At 47.6% G+C, this 20,917-nt stretch overlaps 1 protein-coding gene across 1 annotated transcript; it reads right to left on the bottom strand.

The window, feature by feature from the left end:
• Positions 1–537: 537 nt before the first annotated feature.
• Positions 538–19,093, bottom strand: PTGER2 (prostaglandin E receptor 2). The gene is made up of 2 exons (XM_072986875.2): positions 18,003–19,093; positions 538–3,685 (listed from the first exon to the last, which is right to left on the bottom strand). Exons 1-2 carry the CDS (start codon positions 18,966–18,968, stop codon positions 3,410–3,412), a joined length of 1,242 nt encoding a protein of 413 aa, XP_072842976.2. The 5' UTR covers positions 18,969–19,093; the 3' UTR covers positions 538–3,409.
• Between the last annotated feature and the right edge of the window lie 1,824 nt (positions 19,094–20,917).

The raw sequence follows: 20,917 nt of genomic DNA, 5'->3' as shown, positions 1-20,917 counted from the left end.
GTGAAGTGGATTCGTCATTATACGGGGTAATCGTAAAGCGGGGCATGACTGTACAAGGGTGCAGGCAGCCGCAACCCTCAACAGTTTGAACTCTCTTCCATTAGCTCTTTTCTTAGCCCCTTATTTCCCATTTTTCACTGAAATCTCCAGGTCTAATTTCTCTCCCTTTTCTCTCTCTCTCTCTCTCTCTGCTTTGGGAATAATCTCTACCACACTCCTTTGTCCCACCAGCATTCCACATTTGTTTATAAATCAGTTAAAGAGAGGGGAAGGCATTATGACAAACCCAAAAAGGATATAAGGATAGCCATCCCTTTGGATTGTATTGTGGCAATATTATTTTTTTTGTTTAGAGATTGATTTAGGTTAGTAATTTGAAGGAAAATTGGAAAGAACAGCAGCTCAAAGCTGATGGAGAGGTTTTGTAAAGAAACGAGTCCTCTTTATGGCGAAACAGTACAAACGTGGCTTTTATTGTGGTCATGACGGTAGTCATTATCCCTGGACATGCTGGTCAACAAATCACAACACAAACTTGAATTGTTAAAACAAATCTTTACTATCATCATCATTTTTTTAAACACATAGAAATACAAAACAAAATACAAAATGAAACAACTCAATTGCATCTTGGCATGTTAGCTGCTTTCACTCCCACACATCTGATTCCCTATATATATATTTCCACGAATTTGTCTATCTTTTTACAAGTTGAAATTCCTTCCGTTGTAGCCATGCTCATAAATTGCTGCATGTTACACAATATCTCCGTTTCAAGGGCCCCAAATTCCCAATCCTTTGTGAAACAACCAACAAACACACACATTGGCCCCATGTCTCTGGAAAACCTGAATATAAAGAGTTAAGCTTATTTAAAATAATAGCAACAACAATAATAAAGCTGCATTTTAGAGCCTTTACACACAAGTGAAATTCAGAAAATCTGCATTAAGTCTGGCTTTGGTCCTGAGGAAACAAATCCTTACAAATTAAGGCCATTTATTTCTAAATAACGTACGCAGATATAAGGAAGCCACAGCCTCGCGGAGATATATATTATAAATATAATATGCAGAAGTTTAATTTTATTCTGTGAAGAATACATGAGGGAAATTCCACAGCAAAACCACGAAAAAAGGTTTCGCACAACTACAGCACAATACTTTTTAAACATACACACAGAATTTCTAAAAATACTTTTTAAACATAGACACAGAATTTCAAAACAAACGAGTTATCTCTCTCATATCCTCCCCATATTATTTCCAATTACTATGCAGCCAACTATCCAAACAACACCTTCTTAAGTGGACAGGATGATGGGATGAATAAGCTTAAGCAAATCCACAGAGTTACCTCTTCTCTGTTCCCCCCCCCCCCCAGTAATTGGCACTCCCACCCTTAAGCCTCAGAGAGGATCAGGACCCCTTCCAAGCAAAACGGGGTTAGCTGGCGAGGAGGAGAGGGTAGGATTTGTGTGTGTGTGTGTGTGTGTGTGTTTTCTTGTCAACTTTCCTCCTGCGAACTTTATATTAGCTTAACTTCCTTCCAAGTCATTCCAAAGAAAAACAACGGAAGCATTTAAGCATTTGTTCTCGTTTCCAATTGGTTGAGCTTTGTAAATATCAAAGGAAGCCACTGACGCACAGATCAGATTCTCAAATTCTGTGTCCTGCTTCAGTGAAATAGGTGCTCCTGGGAGCTCACAAGATAAGACACGGAGATTCTTGGCCCATCTTCTCTCTCTCTCAACATTTGGTAATGCACGGAGGGTCCAGAGATGTCTCCCAACAGAAAGGCCCAAACATGCTGACATTCAAAGCCATATATACATTTTGGGCTGAGCGACACATTACAGAGCGGCTGTCATTAGAAACGGAAATGTTTTAAGTATTCTAGAGAAGGGATTCTGAGAAATCTTTGAGACAGAGCTATCTGACTTGCTAATGACACCTGTGCTCACCTCCCGGTGATAAACCACAGCAATCTTCCTTACAAACACCGGGAGGTATGAAAAGCTCCTGCCAGATGTTCAGTCAAACAACCAGATGTTCGAAGCACTTACAGATTTCCCTCCCCCATGGTGATCGGTCAGGTACCCTCTGGCCCAGCCTCCACCTGGCATTTCCATGAAAAACCGACATTTTGGATTTTGCACATAGAGCCAACAAGGTTTAATGGCAATGAAACAGAGCTGGAAGTGACTCTTCCTCTCCCCTCAGGTCCTGCAATGCCCCGTCTCGTGAAGACTTGAAAAGTGTCCTTGTCAAAGTTTTTAGCAATCCAAGAAAAGTCCATCAAGCCAACCCGGATTTGGGATTTCACTCACAGACCACTGAGTTGCCTTTCTTTTTGAAAGCATGCCATCCACTCAAAGTTTGCTCTCTGTGGTTGTCGAAGGGGAAAGGGCTTCAGTGCTCAAAGTCTACTTCAGGTATCATCTGCTGATCTGGATCTGGTCGCTCTGAGACGCGAATACAGTTCTACCGATACAGAGATATCTGCTCGACTCTCAGCAATTGGCAGCACAGCAGCTTCAGACAACGTCCCATAGCTGTTACTTGGTGAAAACATTCAAGCATTGGTGAACGAACAAGGATAAAGTGGAGTCTTGTGGCACAGTGGTTAAACTGCAGTACTGCAGTCAAGACTCTGCTCAAGACCTGAGAACTGATCCTGATGGACTCAGGTAAATGGCTCAAGGTTGACTCTCTCACCCATCCTTCCAAAGTTAGTAAACTGAGTATCCAGCTGGCTGGGGAGAGGAGGGGGAAACTGGTGGCAGTGTGTAGCCTGAATAATTAAGAACTGTAAACCACCCAGAGAGTGCTTTAAGCGCTATGGGGTAGTATAAGCAGCACACTTTGCTTTAAAGAGTGCCTCTTTGTTCCCTGTCTTTGACTAAGAGAAGAAACAGGTAAAGATGAATATGGAGTCTTTTGCTTATGCTTCAAGTGCTACATCATTCTCTTCAGGGTCATCATTTCACCCTCTTTCTCCCTCTTTTCCCACTGCAAGGCGAGAGAGAACCTTCTTAGCAGCAAAGCCCCTGGATCTGGATGCAAAACGCTTCAGGCTCAACCCCGGCATCTCCAGGATAGGGTTGGAAAGAGTCTCGCTTCAAACTCTGGAGGGTGACTGTTGGTTAAGACTGAGCGGAAAGGACTGGTATCCTCTGTCTTCCATTCCTCCGGGTCCTTTAAAACCATTCATTCGTTCGGATGCTCTCCATGGAATCGTTCCCAGCGGGCAGTAAAGATGGCGTTCCTCTGGACCGCCCTCCCAACGCACTCAGGTTGGCACCGGACGGAACAGACGGGGGCCTCATCCATTTCCAGCAAGCCCGTTTACCCGGAAAACCGGGCTCCCAGTCATGGTTCTGGGGTGGCGTCTGAAGATGGACTTCCACTCACCTTTGACCAAAGGCAGGCGAACCCCTGTCCAAAACATCAGCCTCTGGGATGGACCTTGGCACAGCCAGGGAAGGCCTTTGCCTCTTCTGAGCCCAGGGCATCTTGAAGGGCATCTGGCAGCAGAGGACCGATCGCACCAGTCGGAGGACGGAGGGGCGGAGGATGACGAACACCCAGGGGTCGATGATGGAGTTGATGGACAGAAACCGCATCGCCAGAAGGTCGCCTTTGTAATCTCCATTCAGCGAAAAATAGTCCATGAAGGCACGGATCTGGAAAGGAAGAAACGTTGTATTCGTTAGCAATTAGGCCATCTTTGAGCGTTGGGCCACCTTCGCTGCAAGTTTTGAAGATGGTTTGGTATTATTTCTAAAATACGCTCTTGGTGGGTTGGTTTACATTCACATCCTCTCCTCTCCCCCTATTTTATCTTCACAGCAGTCCTGCGAGGTGGGTCAGAGCAGCTCACCCATGGAGCCTCGTCCCACCTCAGGCCCGTCCCGTCCCCAGCCACCTCATTCCTGCCAGCCTCCTGAGGAGAGACGGAGAGTCAAGGCCCCAACTGTGCTCCCTTCTCAAGGTGTGTGTGAACACCTGCTTAACTGTGGGTGTTTGTCCATCTGCGTGCACGTCTTCTTTTACATTTATTGTGCCTTCCCTCTCCCTAACCCAAATGGGTGGCACCGGCCATCTGAAATCAGGCTGGTCCATAGACACCCCGTGGGTTTCATAGACAAGTGGAGATTTGAACCCAGACCCCCCCCGAGCCTTAGTGCGCTATCTACATCATCTGCAGCAGCTGTAAACTCTAAAAAAGGAATTTCCTGACTCCCAGTTGAATCTTTTAGATATGACACTAGGGGAAAGGTTTAAAAGGTGTGTGGGTTTTGTGCGCGCCGGTGTTGTTTCAGCATAGCAGGGATGTTGAAACACACACCTTTCTTTGAAGGCGGCTGTCTTACATCATAAGGGAGTCATGGGGATGAAAAGGACTAAGAATGACGCTGGGCTTCTCCGAAGGGCAGCGAGGAGAGGCCAGGAGGTAGGAAAAGCAGTCTGACGCAAGCCTGCCGGCCCAACCACAAACACTTGTTGACCTCAGCATATGAGCCAGGCCTCCAACCATTTCCTGTGCTCTGTTTCAGATGGACGCAGAACCTCATTGCCACACCAATTAAAGTCAAAAATGGCTTTCTGCCTTAAAGGCTCTGTGTAAACCCGGGCAGTCTCTTTTTAGCCTGGTTCTGCAGATGCAGATCTGAAAACAGATCCCAGCCTGCCCTCCATAGGTGGTTACAGCCAAGTTACTATTTACTCGACAGGAGAAATGTGTTGCTTCCGTCAAGGGTCCCCCCTGCCCTCCGAGGCAAGTCCTGACAATTCGTGCTAGGTACGTCATCCGGAGAGCAGGCATGCGTAGAGTGGCTCCTATTTTGCTTGCTTTTCTGGGGTCGCACGGAAGAAAGATGATGAGGGGCACAGGTTGAGACATTTGAAATGGCACTCGCCGGACCCACAGAGCCTCCCTCGACGGTCGGTGCCCCCTCTTCCAACACAGCACCTTGAGGGCTAGCTGTGTGACATGACAGCACAATGAGAACATGGGGAGAGGGGGGGAAATCACTTTTAAAAAAATTATTATTAGCCAGTTAGTTTCACGGCTATTCTGCCTTTTCCTCAGGGGGTAGGCATGGTTCTCCTCCTCCACATGTCACCCTCACAACACCTCTGTGAGGTGGGACAGGATGGGAGACTGGTCCTCCATCAATTTCCTGGGTCAGAGGGTACCTGAACTGCCCAAGGGATTTTGCTGGGTCGGGCAGAACAGCCAAGGGGTCCCCGGTTAAAAATTCTGTCTCCCTTCCTGCCTTATCAATAGGATAATAATAAAATGAGTAATTCGCTCCCCTTTCTGTTTCATGAGGTCACTGTCTTACGCTTTCCTCCTTCCCCGAGGGGTTCATGTGGGGTGTGGGGGTGTGAGGGGGGTAGCAGGATCCCCATAGGGCCGCATGGGGTCCATTCCCGGGTCCCTGACTCTCCTCTCCCTCACCTTTTGCCACACAAGAGGGTTTTTTTGGGGGGGGGCACAAGACGCACCAATGCCATAACATGCGAAAGAGAATGGGAGGGAAAAAACAAACTAAATATAAAGCTTTTTCATGGTGGCCCACATCCATTTATTGATAAAATCCTCTCAGGAACCCTGACAACATCAAGGCGGAAAGGCTTTCGACTCATTCGTTACGGAAACAGAAGACTCGCTGGCGTTACAAACGCCTCCCTTGCCCGTTTTCGTTTAAGAAAAGCAGAGAAATCTATTCCACAAGAACGAGGGGGCAAGAAATGCAAATGTTTTGCACACCAGCTACTAATAATGGGGTGCACCAGGAGGAAGACTCCAGGAGGAAGGCTCAAAAGAATTTAAGGAAGATATAGAAAAAGAAGGAAGGGGTTATCCATGTCACGGGGGTGGGTGGGGGCTGGCGGCGGCGCTGAGAAATGATGTCTTGAGTAAGGCCATCTTGTGAGATTCCCAGCCAAGCAAAGATCTGAAATGGAGATTTTCCAACGACAGTTTATATTCTCAACCTTTTAGCACAGGCCTCAAGGGAACGGCGGTTCCACAGAAGGATTGCTACGGGCAAACACTCTCCTCCATATATAAAAAAAAGCAGCTGAGAATTTGACAGCAGAGATTTGGGGCTCTAATTCAAACTTCTAAAAAAAGAGGGGAAAAATTATTTATTCTGACCGAAGCAGAGAAAATAAAAAACTTGGAAAGAAGAGACAAAATATAAATGTAGGCTAGGCATATACATGAATATATCGGGTGATTCACATGTGTCTGAAAAAGATTTTGCTTGGCACTTGTGTAGGTAAAATAGACATTTGGGTATAGCCGTTGTCATGAGACTGCAGCCAAGAAATCAGAAGAAGACTGAGATTTGGAAAGTGTAGCAATGAAGGAACTAGAAAAGACCAAGATCATCCACCCTCTTGGATTCCTGATCGCCATGTATGGGTGTGAGAGCTGAAGAGTTAAGACAGGAAACATTTGAGGTGTCTTCTGAATCGTGTTGCTGAAGGAGAACTTTACAGAGACCTTGGACTGCCAGAAAGATGAACAAGTAGGTCCTAGATCAAATCAAGACAAGAATCATGATGAGTACAGAAGGACGGCACAGCTTTAAGGTTGACAACGAGGAAATTGAAATAGTTAAGGGATGTTGTTGACCTTGCTTCAATCATCAACCCATCAAGTCACCTTGGGTCCTTTTGGGGAGAAAAGCAGGACAGAGATATTTTAAATTAATTAATCAATCAGAGGAAGACAGAAACTTGGAAAGTACAAGCAATGAAGGAACTAGAAAAGGTCATCATCAAGGATATGGATGGGTCACTGGGGGCTAAGACCAAGATCATCCACACTCTTGTATTTCCCATCACCATGTACAAGAAATCTGATAGGAAAAGAATCGATTCATTTGAAATGTGGGGCTGGAGGATTGCTTTGGGGATATGCTGGATGGCCAGAAAAAAACGAGTGGGTCGTTGATCAAATCAAGCCTGAACTCTCCCTGGAGGCAAAAGCATTGAAGCTGAGGCTGCCCTCCTTTGGGCACGTCGTGAGAAGGCAGGATTCTCTGGGAAAGACCATCGTGCTGGGAAAGGGGAAAAGAGGAAGGCGAGATGGACGGACTCCCTCAAGGAAGCCAAGGGGTTGAGTCTGCAAGAGCTGTTTGGGACAGGGCATTTTGGAGATGGCTCCTTCAGAGGTTCACCAGAACTCAGAAGCCATTGGATGGCACACAACGACGTTGTAGGGAGACCTATTGAATAGTGTCCTTTTCTCTTCCCACCCCCTGAAGTATTCTGGTGATGGCGAGAGTCTTGCAAAAATCCAGCCGGTTTGACCGCCAACTTTAAGGGATGAAGCTTAGACATACCTGGACATGGACAAATGGAAAAGGATGTTCTACGCAATACACAGTTATAATTTGCTGTGATCTTTCCAGAACCAAAGTGTGGTTCCCTGGACAGGCCAACATCATAGACCTCAAAGAAGCACCGGCTAGAAGGCCGCACCGACATTCAGCAACACTTGGGAGTTGTGATTCAAACGGACAACAGAGAGGTGGAAGATGGGAACTCTCCTTCTGAGAATGCATCCAACATGTACAATACAGAAATCGGAACGCACACTCTTTCTCTCTGTGGGTGCATATGCACAAACGGCATCACTTTTGCTGACACACGCTCATCTTCACATACAATTCCGATTTTTATCTGGCTGGGCCGAATGGGAAGTAGCTTCTGCCAGCCCTGCTCCTACTGTGTTTTCCTTCGGCTCCACCAACTCAGGATCCAAATCGTGCCCTATTAGCTATCCCAGGTCAATACATCCGTATCCAAATGTGGCATGTCTCTGAATATCTGACACTAGGGATAAGCAGCAGGGCATACGCATCTATCTCATGTCTTAATTGCAGACACCTTAGAAGGATCTCTGTGTTAGAGCAGCAGAAACTGGGTACACACAAAGGGTGAGGTCTCAAAAAATCTCCCCACAAACTAGATTCTCCGGGGCCAGCTCTAGCTGTGATTTGACAGTTCTTGGTGTGCTGAATTGCTTCTTTACAAACACACACAAACTGCCTTTCTGCAGACGCCTGCTGCTTGCAGAAAGAACAGGAGCAACAAATTCATGGCTGTTTGGCCATGTTCTGGAGGTTTTTCTTCCCAATGTTTTGTCAGTCTCTGTGGCTGGCGTTTTCAGAGGACAGGAGTTAGAACTCTGTCTGTGTTCTTGTGTAGAACAAGGACCAGTGATCAATGGACACGGTGATCATTGCACACAAAAGACTAGCTAACAACACCCATCAATCACAGCGACAGATCATCTCCCTCCTTATCACAACAATCCACCCATAACAAAAAACACCCTGATCACGATAATCACCCAATCTCCTGAAAAGGACAAAAAGCTGATCCCACAGCTACATACTCAACTGTCCCACAAACTGCACCAGAGCACAGAGTTCAGACTCCTGTCCTCTGCAGATGCCAGCCACAGAGACTGGCGAAACGTTAGGAATAAAAACCTCCAGTAAACAGCCAGACAGCCCGAAAAACCTACAACAACCATTGGATCCCTTCGAGAATAAATTCATGCAACCTACTAAGACATATTTGTACACAAGGATGCCTTATTCCTCACACTACATAGGTGGCAAATTCTGAAGGGCGGGCATTCCTCAAGGCGGTCCCCCACCCTCCGACCATGGGGAAGCCTCCAAGGAGAATGTGAACATGCAGGAAGCTCTCTTGATCTGTATCAGCAGCCCATTCTCCTCTCCACCAGGAATCGTTTTTTTGCACAGCTAATGGATCTTCATTGCCTCTTCGAGACCAAGCCACCCCAAAAGACGTTGCATTACACCCAGATTTAGTTCACACAAAAATTATTCCCCACTTTTACTGCGAGGACAGGTCAGAGGGAAGGCTGAGTGATAGAGGCAGAATAAACAGTCAATCCCAATCATGAAAAATTCCTGGTGCTTTTCATCTTGTGATCCCGGCTCTCCCACTGCATCCAGATCCCAAATGAACATGCAGAATTCACGGCCATAAAACACACTGCTCTGAGCTTCCTTTAAACAAATGCACCAATGTAACAATGGCTATTTCCTATTCCAAAACCTCCCTCTTCAGAAGCAGTATACCTCTGCTTCTCAGATCCCTATGACAGATAACAGAATAGGGCTGAATCTGCTTAAACTCAATGTGACTCTTTGGCCTGATCTCACCAGACAGTTTGATCAGGAGGCATTTATTACTGGACCACGCCACTGGTTGGGGGATTCTGGAACCCGGAGTCGAAAAAGAGAGAGCCACTTTTCCAAACTTTGTGTTTTACATTAAGAGAATCCAACACAACCAAAGTTTGAATCAACACAGACTTCTGTTTCTCCTGTTGGCAGCTCTATTTTTCACACAGATCCCTCCAAATTAATTTCCGACTTCAGCTTCACACACATAAATTGTCCTCCTGCCCACCTCCCCCAAGTTCATTTCCCCTTCAATCCACTTCTTCTACAGCCAGGAACTGCTCCATCAAAGAGGAGTAATTTGGAGACAGGAGGCCACGCAGCTTAAAGGATATTTATGGGCATCTCTGCTCAAAACGCAAGCCACCCATGTTGGTCTGTCTTCTCTCTTTGACAAAGAACAGCAATGCCTGCTTCTCACCGCAGCCCATTTGATGGTAGCAGCAGGGAGGAAAATACGCTTTTGGATGGCTTGGTAGAAGTGTCCTGGCTTTTACAAAGGCTCCTGAGCACTATGTCAGGGCCAAGAAACCCAGCAAAATCAAATTCTACTGATGTGCTGGCCCTATGGCTGTCCAGGAATCACTGAAATAAGAGCCCCATCCTGCTGCTCCTTTGGTGTTCTTTGGTGCCCCTTCCCAGTGGGGAGTTTTCACGAACACTCCCACCGGAAACAGAATTTTGGAAAGGGTTAGTTCCAGAGCTGCTGCACATTTCTGGGGCTGATTTTTGTAAATAATTTTACAAAAATGGGTAAATAAAGGCAATTTTACAACCACAATATTTCCTGTGCTTTGGATTTGTAAAAGTAGCAAGGCTGAGTTAATTAATGAATCTTTTGGGCTTTCATATTTAGCATCACAACAAGAACCAACAATAGTTTTGTTAAAAGATATTTTCTTTGGAACGTTAAAGATGAAAAGAATGTGCCTGATGTTTAGGTGTCAAACTGGAAGCAAAATCTCATATAAGGGTTGGAGATCTCCCGTCAAAACAATCCGGCTTGTCTGAAATTGCGACAAGAGTCTCAATCCTATAGGAAGCCAACACAACACAATGGGCCAAAATCTTGTTGCATAGCATAGTAAATCATACTAGAGCAGGCCATGGAGTCAATGGGCCTTTGGTGAGTCAACTCCTCTACATGTTCCATTGATACAAATAAGACTTTAGACTTAGTTTGTGTGATGTAATCAGTAGAGGGTTGTTGTGGGTTTTTCAGGCTATTTGGCCGTGTTCTGGAGGTTTTTCTTCCTAATGTTTCACCAGTCTCTGTGGCCAGCTTTTCAGAGGACAGGAGTCAGAACTCTGTGTTCTGGTGTTGTGTGGGGGATAGTTGAGTATTTGTAGCTGTGGGATCAGCTTTTTGTCCTTTTCAGGACATTGGGTGATTATGGTGATCAGGGTATTTCTTGTTATTGGTGTATTGTTGTGATGGGGGAGGGGGAGAAGGTCTGTCAGTAGATCAGTAGAATTTTGAATCAGCAGAATTGAGGGAGGAGTCGATTCACCCAACGCCTACCGATTCAACAGGCCTGCTCTAGCAGAGCTTACTACGCTAAGCAACAGGATTTCAGCTCATGTCCAATATTTGGGGTTGCAGCCACCACACATAAAGTCTGCTGTTGTCCACCCTCCAGACTTGTTCTGTCCTTCCCAGCCAGCAAAGCTGTGGCAGCTGAGAACGATAGGAGTTGTAGTCCAACCTCAGAGCCATGGCTGCTCTGGAGAGGGAAAGGAGCCACGTTCATTCCCACTGCTGCCGTTAAATGTTCCATCCTTTATGGACAGCAGACATGTCAATAGAGACTGGAAAAGTTTTCCTTTTCTGGAGGGCTCCAACACCCCCCCGATTTTGCTCGAAAGAAAGCTGAACCCAATGACAGGCTCCCTGGCACAATTTTACATGTGTGCACCAGTGGGGGCAAAAAATAAAAAATAAAAACTTCTCTAGGCTCTTGCATCTCAATGGAATGCCAGACTGCCTTGTAATGATTATAAGTTGCCTTGGGTCCTTTTAAGGAAAAAGAAAGAGCAAAAATATTTTAAATAAATAATTAATTAAACAATATTACGGTCCTGAGAGAACATACCTTGGCAGTCTCTCCCAGGTCCCAGTCTTGCTTCTCCACTACAAACCCGCCTTCTCAAATGGGGAGTCTGGCAGGGGCAGAGAATTATCAGGCTCCTATCCTTCCCACTGCCCCTGCTCCCCTCACCGCCGCCCTTCCCCACTTAGCATGGCCAGTGGGGCGCATGGGAGTTGTAGTCCAGCACGCCTTGGGAAGCCCAGCCCCATCCTGCTGCTCCTCTTGGTGTTCTTTGTTGCCCCTTTCCCGGTGGGGAGAGTTTTCACGAACTCTCCACCGGGAGGAGAATTTGGGAGGAGTTAAGTCCCAGAGATGATGCACATTTCCGAGGCTGATTTCTTTCCTACATGCCCACACATTTCGGCGCTATGATGAAATGGGCGTGCGCGCACCAAAGCCAGGAAAGATTTCACAAAGCCATCTTTTGCCGTCATGACATTTTGAAGGAAAAAACCCAAAAACAAACATAAAAATAAAATACAAACAGCTGTTCCTTCTCAGCCACTGACTAAGCCTGATGGGAAGGATTAAATAAGGTAACAGGGTTGGAAATGTTTAAATGTGGCTACGGCCCAACCAATGGCCGGGAGCCCTTCCGCAGCCATGGGACGTGGGAAGAATGGTGGGAAGGAGGACTGCATTTCCAACAGGATTGAACCTCTCCCCTGACATTGGTTGCCGACCCGGACAAGGAAAATACTTCAGGATGCAGGGGAAAAAGAAAAGAAAAATCTACCTAGAGTTCTGAGCTCTCGAAAAAGCAGCTGTGTCTACACATGCATTGTGCTGTTGTTACGTGGCATCCAGTCGCCTCCAATCTATGGTGCCCCTATGAAGCAGCGATCTCCCAAAGGCCCCCGTCCTCAACAGCCCTGCTCCGCTCTTGTAGACTCAGGCCTGTGGCTGTGTTTAGATAGTCAACCCATCTTTTATCTGGACTTGCTCTTTTCCTGCTGCCTTCAACCTTGCCCATCATTATTGTCTCTTCCACAGAGCCCTGTCTTCTCATGACCCAAGCATGACATTCTGGCAGTCCAGAGGATATGCAAAAACCTGTCTCCAGCACTATATTGCAAAGGAATCATTCCCCCTCCCCCAAATCAGCCTTCTTCACCGTCCAGCTTTCACTCCTGCTCACAGCCAGGAATACAAGAGTGTGGATGATCTTGGTCTCAGGGCTTGATCACACGTGTGAAAAAAACCCCACAAAACTAGTTACACCTATACATTTCATCCCTCAATTGCACAATACACAATACTTTTTTCCAGTGGCCACATAGTATCTATATATGTAATTATATATGTTTACATTGTTTCTAACTGTATCAATTCATTTCCTTCTATCTGAACTGTCATAGCAGGCTACACTCCTCTATTTGAACTGTCATAGCAAGCTACACTCCTCTTCGATTTTGTATCCATTCATTTCCTCTGCTGTTTCTTGTGGCAATCAGCCCCTCCCTGTCCTTAATTTTTTTTTAACCAAAGGTGGTACAGTATATCGATGAAACGGTCTGAGCCTTCTCCCCTCCTCCCCTTTTCCCTCCCCTCCTTTACTCACTTGTTTCCCCTTTCCTTATTTCCCTGTACATCTCTCCCTCTCTTTCCCTGTTGAACAGCATCAGGAGGAAGTGGATTCTAAACTTTACTTTTACTTTAATTGGATTTATACCCTGCCCCTCTAGACAAGGTCTACCCAGGGCGGCTTACATACATAAAAACATAACAAACAACATCTTAAAAGCATTTAAACATCAAAATTTTAACGATTATATAAAAGGATTCTAAAGAGTTGGAAACTATAGTGAAGAGCAGGGTCAACAAAATACAACACTCCTTTCTTTACAATTCAAAGCAGGAAATCTCGAGCCTTCTTTCAACCACAAAGGAAAGGGGGGGGGGAAGTAAGCTACTTCTGAGAAATGTATTCTTGCTTTTATGGCAGTGGAGGCGCCTGCTACTAATGATGAAGTGGCCACAGCACCCAGAAACCCAACCCCTCTGCAAAACAAATAAATCGACAACAGCATTCACACATGCTGAAATGATAAAGAAGGAAGCAACACATCACTAGCACAATTTAAAAGAAAAGAAACCGCTTGCCCAGGCAAATGAATTGATGTTGGCCGCATGTCATGTGAATGGAAAATTATCAAACGATCTAAATAATGGCCAAATTGGTATAATTGGGGATCTTTTGCCACCTCTGATTGTGCCCTTAGTTTTCTAGTGTCACATTCTTACAATTGATGACTTTTTCTAATTCCTTCTTTGCTGAAGGGGTCTCAGTCTTCTTCTGAATTCTTGGCTGCCGTCCCCATTCAGACTCATGATTGAACCCAAGCACACCCAAGCTTGAACAATTTCAGTTTCTTTGTTCTTTGCTCTGAGAGCCTATCCAGACAAAAGTGAAAAATAGAAAGAAATGAAATTTAAAAAACCAAAAACGTTGTGGCACTTTAAAGTAACCGTTACATTTCAGTCTGGGCTTTCCCGTATACCTCCAAATATAAGACATCAGACATAAAAGATAAAAGGAAAATGAAAAAAGTAAGAGGGACCCTAAAGACTCATATCATTCTTATGTCTGAGGAAGTGGACTTGATCCATGAAAGATCACATTAAAATACAGCCATTAAGTTGTTAAGGGGCCACCCCATTTCATAGATTTCTGTTTTTCTTTTTCTTTTTTCCTTTTTCTTTTTCGGTCTGACATCCTTGCACGGACTAAGACAGCTACTTACTGAAAACTCCGAATATCACAGCTAGTATTTAAGGTGCGACGATACTTTGGGGTTTTATTTTCTGGGTATGTTAGACGCCTGATGATTTCTAATGTTCTTTTCAAAGTAAAGGAACTCCCAGGAGAGGGGCTACTTCACCTTTTACCTTCAGGCTGGTTTTGTGATTAAATAGCTGCCCCTCCCCACCTGCCCCTTTCCAAGCTGCTCTGTGGACCACGTGTCATTGATTCTGCAAGGATAAAAGAAAATTTGAAAAGAAAATTCATCTGGCAGGGAGAGGGTTAAGCGTTCCTCTTCTTGTCACCCCGCACTCTGCACTTGTTCCAAATGGTCCCACCCAGTGCCCTGCTCTGGTATAATGTCAGTGGAGACATCACCAAACTTACACAACTCATCACACACCAAATAATGCCTACAGCAGGTTCGGTAACTTGCAATTAATTCTCCCACCTATTTTGCCACTTGAATGGCAATGACCACAGGGTTTGGGACCCATTCATTCATCACATGCAACAGGATCTAGAAAAGTTACCCTCTTTGGACTCCCACTCCCGGGTGAAATGGTCCAGAATCTCCCAGCCAGGATGCCAATGACCCATTAAAAAGTGATGTTTTTCCTACAAGCCCACCGAGCACAGAAAAATCACTCTGAAAATCACAAACCCCTGAATCCACCCACCATCAAAGGCCAAAAATTTACTTTTTAAAATTACAACTCTGTGAATCACCCAGTCTCCTGAAAAGGACAAAAAGCTGATCCCACAGCTATAAATATTCCACTATCCCAACAAATTGCACCAGAGCACAGACAGAGTTCTGACTCCTGTCCTCTGAAGATGCCGGATACATAGACTGGCGAAATGTTAGGAAGAACCACCTTCAGAACAAGGCCAAAGAGCCTGAAAAACCCACAACAACCAATTCTTTGAATATTGCTTTTTTTGGATCATAACCCTTAGAATCCACGCTGCCTAGGATGGTTGCAATCCAAAAATAGTAAAATTCCCAACACCGAGAGATGACTCTATGACGTTTACCGAGCAGGTTTGTCACATGAGCCGGCTGTGACGGAGCCATCAGTGAAAATAAGGATAAATAATACTCTAACAACAGAAAAGGAAGTCTGTTAGTCACATCGATTGACTCAACATTCCCAGCTGGGTTATTAGATGCCTGCTATTTTAATTACAGGCACACACAGCTTCTGGTTCCTTTTAGCATCCTGCCCGTATGGCTTCCTTTATAGCAGAGTCCTTGGAATTTTATTATTGTTTATATAACTCGGCTTAATCATGTCATCGGGTTTACTGCATTCTGCAATAAAGCGCAACATAGAAATAACGAGTCCTCCACACGCCGATTACTTAAGCAATGTTTACCTTTGGTTGGATTTTGTTTGAACTGCTTCGTAACTTGGGTCTCTGTGTGTGTGTGTGTGTGTGTGTGTGTGTGTGTGTGTGTGTGTGTGTGTGTGTGTGTGTGTGTGTGTGTGTGTGTGTGTCTGGAAAGGGACATGAACTAGGGATTGCTCAAAGGTGGGGAGAAGCTGCAAGGAAGGATCAGAGGACAACGATATGAATGGCTGACCCATTCTCAAGCTATAGGAAGCCGTATTGAGGGTGAATATCAAGAAAAACCTCTTAACTGTTAGAGCAGTACGGTAATGGGACCCATGACCTCGGGAGGTGGGGAGCGCTCCAACGCTGGAGGCCTTCGAGAGAAAACTAAACCACCCTCTTTCAGATCTGCTTTGATTTCAATTCCTGCCTTGAGCAGGGGGTTCGAATTGATGGCCTTAAGAGGCACCTTCCAGCTCCATTATTGTAGGATTCTATGATATGATTCTATGAAGATATGCAGAGAAATGAACAGAAGACATCAACAGATAGCATAGAAATGAATAGAATAAACTCCTTCCAACTCATTCATTCTATGATCCAGCCCCTTTCTCTGCCCCCCTGTTCCAAACCATCGCTTTACAAAAGGTCAGCTCACCAGGGCATCTACCCCAGTGTTCCCTGCTCTGACCAGCAGCTGCTTCTCGGGACCCCTGATGGGGAAGGGCTTTTACTGTGAAGGGATCCTTCCTACCAGCTGAAGAAGCTTCAAGGAATTAAACCTGGCACACGCTTCTCACTGGCTGAGTTGTGAATGTTCCCCCTCAACAATAATTCCAGCACGAGAATTGATACCACCACTGGGTTTCAAGCTGTTTGCCCCATCGAGACCATGTGATTTGGGCTCTTATTTATTTCGATCCTACAGCACTCCAGATCGTGAGCGCAACTGAGTGGATTTTTTCACCAGTTCACATTAGAGAAATACTCTTTCTCTTAATCTCAGACATAGGAGATGGATGGATGGGGGTTTCTTACCGGCCTTCTGCACCCACACCGGTCTTATGATGGTTCTTGTTCCAAGGGAACAGAGCCTGAAAAAGTTACTTTTTTTTGGGACTACAGCTTCCAGAACCCTCTTGCTAGCATGCCCGTTTGGGGAAGTGTAACTGGTCGCATCGCTCCACAAGAAGTCTCTGGAGTCTGATCCCCCCCCCCAACGGTGCCTCCCAGGAGAAAGGCCAGCCTGTGTGGCCCTGGGCAAACTGCACAGAATAAAGGAAGCAATAAATCGCTTCGGAGTACTCAGCATTTAAGAAACCCTGGCAAGGGCTGGCATAAGCTGGAACTGAATAACAGGCAGTTATTACATACAATTGGTTGTAGCGACTCTTAATAGGGCTTCCAAGATAAGGGAGATGTTCAAGGTGAGGTGTTACCAGGTCCACCTCCCTACCGAGCTTCTGTGGCTGAGCTGGAATTCGAACCCAGCCCTCCCGAGATCCAGTCTGTCACTCTCTCCACTGCACCACACTGGAAAGGGTCAGCATAATTCTGCATCAGTTTGACAGCACGTAATCATTATTGTTGTTAAACCGAAACGGTGCTTGTCCCTGGCAAGGTTCTGCGGTAGGAACCCTCTTAATAACCACCCTCCTCACTCGGCCAACTGATGTTTCTATCCCCGACGATGCATCTCTTCCACGTGGGAGTGATCAGAACAGAGAGTTGGAGGTGCCAGAAAAGGCACCCCACTCAAGGGGTTTGTCTTGCACAGAAGGAAACGCCCTTCGGCCGAACCCCTTCTGCGAACAAGGACCGTTTGGGGTTAGGCTTCTGTGCATTCTGGGCTTTGCAATAACAGGAGGTGCCCTTTGGAAGAGAGATCCTTCGGCTAAGCCAGAGCTCAGAGATCCACTCTGACTGGGAGTGGGACAAACTGGAGGGCCCAGAGTGCCAGACTGGGAGCTTTCCTCACCTCTGAGGCTCTCCCGGTTATCTTGCTTGGCTTGTTCACGGAGGGCCCTTCAGATCTGAGTTCACAGAAAGCCTGTCTCCTCTCAAACACATTCAGATGCCGGCAGCTCTAATCATGGGCTATCTATAACGTCTCTTTGTCCACTTAGCCCCAAATCTTGTTTTCCAAGCCTAGAAATGGATTCTCCGGCAGAACCCAAGTGCTTTCCCTGTGGGACTAAGACTCCCAGAACCCCCAGCCCGGGGAATTCTGGGAGTTGTAGTCTCCCAATGGAGCTTTGCCAAGGGTTGCCTACTGAATGCTTGTCTGTTTGGCCAGGATCCTCCTTCGCTTCCTCCTGCTACCTGATGCTTTGGGGCTGGCTGCTTTACAAGGCCAATGATCTCTGTCAAGGGTGCCTCTGAGCAAGTCCAGAGGGGTTTTTCCCCGTCTTACAAGGAGCCGTTTCTCTCTGCTTTCAGATAAAGCACAGAGGGCCGGCTTCTTTCTCCTCCTCCAGCCCTTTCCGTCCTTTGGGGGACCCCCCCCACTCCTCGGGTCCCGATCCGGGGACCCCCCTCCCTTCGGGGCCCGATCCAGGCCTTCCCCGCTCGCCCTTCTTCCACTCACCGTGAAGGGCAGCGAGCAGACGGCGAAGGTGAGGGTCATGATGGAGAGCAGGATGAGGTGGTCCAGCTCCTCGGAGACGGAGAGGGGCCTCCGGCGGGCGCTCCGCGGGCCGGGCGCCGGGCGCTCAGGGAAGGCTTCCCTCGGGGGACCGGCGGGCGAGGGCGAAGGCCAGGGCGCAGCCGGGCCGGCGGCCAGCCGTCGAGTGGCCTGGGCCCGCCGGTGCATGCGGACCAGGTTGACGATGACACTGAGGTTGCAGAGCAGGACGGCCAGGATGAGGAGGAGCAGGAGCGAGGCGTAGAGGAGGGAGAAGGCGAGCGCCCCGGGGGGACCCGATCCGCGCGCCTGGGCCGCCGAGCGCATCTCGATGAAGCACCAGGTGCCCGGGCAGTACTGGACGTAGCGGCCGAAGCCGAGGAGGGGCAGGGCGCAGAAGGCGGCGGCCAGGGCGGCCAGGGCGGGCAGGACGGCGGCGGCCAGCAGGGCCGGGGCGCAGCGTCGGGCGCCCAGCAGGCGCGCGTACAGGTAGGGCGCCCCGAGGGCCAGGCTGCGCTCCAGGGCCATGGCGCCCAGGCAGCCCATCGTGGCCAGGCCGAAGAAGCTCATGGCGAAGGCGAAGGCCCGGCAGGCCCGGCCGCCCTCGGCCAGCGCCACCAGCGTCCGGCCCCGCCCGTAGGCCGCCAGCACCGCCGGGCTCAGCAGGCAGGTGCCCAACAGGTCGGTCAACACCAGCGCCACCAGCAGCACGTGGAAGGGCCCCGCCGGCCGGCCCCGACGCCGGCCCCGACGGCGCGCCACCGCCAGCAGCCCCAGCGCCGCCGCGTTGCCCAGCACCCCGGCCGCGAACATCACCGCCGAGATGGCCGCGCTCTCGCCGGGCTGCCAGCGGAGATGCTCCGCCGCCTGGCAGTCCCAGGGCGGCGGCGAGGGCGAGGGCCCCGCGGACGCCGCCTCCGGCATCGCCATCGCGGATCCCCCTCCCCGAAGGCAGCCGCGCGCAGCTGGAGGCTCCGGCCCCTTGCGCCCCAGTGCCGAGGAGCCCGGCGGGCGGGCGGGCGGGCGGACGGTCGCCACTCCCCGGCCCGCCTCTCCGCCTCTCCGCCCCCGGCCGGCCGCCCCGTCGGCGGGAGGCGGGCAGGCGCCGAGCCCAGCCCAGCCGGCTTGGCCCCCGAAGGCGCAAAAAGGCGGCCAGCCCCCCCAAGAGCCGGGAAGTTGGCCAAAGAGCCCAGCCCGGGGGGGGGGCGCAGTGGGGCTTTCCCGGACGCCTTCTGCACTCAGGGCTGAGTTTCCAAAAGCAGAGCCATTCTATAATTCCCTGGTGAAAATACTGCCCTGGGAGACCTTCCAGCCAATCCTTTCGTTCGGGCGCACGCTCATTCATTCATTCATTCTTTCATTCATTCGTTGGTTCGTTCACTCATTCATTCATTCCTTCGTTCATGCATTCATTCATTCATTCGTTGGTTCAGTCATTCATTTATTCCACTCCTGCGCTGGCCATCTGGCTACCGAGGCCACTCGAGGCGGTTCACAACACTGTGAAACAACACACGACATTTTAAAAAGAACTGAAGAGGCTAAGAGGATACATATGTAAGGCTGTGATTTGTGGATTATAGTTCTGCTTTTAACACCATTTTACCTAGTGGGTTGTTTATTAAAATGTTCGATTTGGGAATATAGTACTTCAGAACATCTGTCTGTGGATAAAGGACTTTCTGACAGGCAGGTCACAATCTATAAGTGTGGGATATTATCATTCTTCTGCCTTGATACTAAATACAGGAGCTCGCCAGGGTTATGTGTTAAGCCCCTTTCTCTCTTCTCTGCACGGACATGACTCCTCCCCATTGTATAACACCAACACTATTATTAAATTTGCGGATGATACGACAATGGTGGGGCTTATAAATAAGAACAATGAGTCTGTTTATAGAAAAGAAGTACTGTACAAGGGTTGACACTATGGTGTAAAGAAAATAGTCTTAACACACAAAAAAACTAAAGCACTTATAACTGACTTTAGGAGCAGGAGAGATGTATATTTACCACTGTACATAAATGGTGAAGAGGTGGAGAGGGTTAGTAGTTTTACATTTCGGGGTATCTACATTTCAGAGGACCTCTCATGGTCCATAAATGCTGATATGCTGGTGAAGAAGGCACAGAGGATGCTGTACTTCCTGAGAGGGCTCAGGAAGATAAATCTTATCTCAGCATTGACTTCTGTCCTACTGCTGTAGCGGCACAGAGAGTGTCCTAACATAGGGTTATCCTCTCACGGTACGGGAGTTGCTCTGAAACGGATGAAAAAGTTTTACAGAAAATTACTAAAATTGCCCAAAATATTATAGGACTTTCAGCTTCCAACCTTGGACAACATCTTTGCATCTCAATGTCTGAGGAAGTCATTAAATATTCTTAGAGACTCTTCCCACTCTCCTTATTACTTCTTGAACTGTTGCCTTCTGGTAAAAGATACAGAACAATTAGAACTCAAGATGACACTGCTTTTTGAACAGTTTTTATCCTAGAGCTATAACTGCGCTTAACAAGGAACTTAAGAATCACCAGCAGTGAGTTCTTGGAATGTATTACAATTACATGGTCTGTTGTGTTGTATGTTGTTTGGATACTATGAGTCTTAGGCGGGGTTTTGGGATTTAGGGATTGTTACGAGGGTGTGTGGGTGTGTTTTGTCTGGTCTCTGAGTGTTCTTTGTGAATTTCATTGTATGTGTATACGGTGTATATACGTTCAATGACAATAAATTCTTCTTATTATAACTCTACGAAAAACCAAACTAGACCTATCAAGCGGGATACACAAAAACAACATGTTGTTGTTTAGTCGTTAAGTCATGTCCGACTCTACGTGACCCCATGGACCAGAGCACACCAGGCCCTCCTGTCTTC

This window comes from Pogona vitticeps, chromosome 1 (assembly GCF_051106095.1).
Source record: "Pogona vitticeps strain Pit_001003342236 chromosome 1, PviZW2.1, whole genome shotgun sequence".
Lineage (NCBI taxonomy): Eukaryota > Metazoa > Chordata > Lepidosauria > Squamata > Agamidae > Pogona > Pogona vitticeps.
The sequence above is the reverse complement of the archived record's forward strand: the minus strand, read 5'-3'. Positions and strand labels throughout refer to the sequence as shown.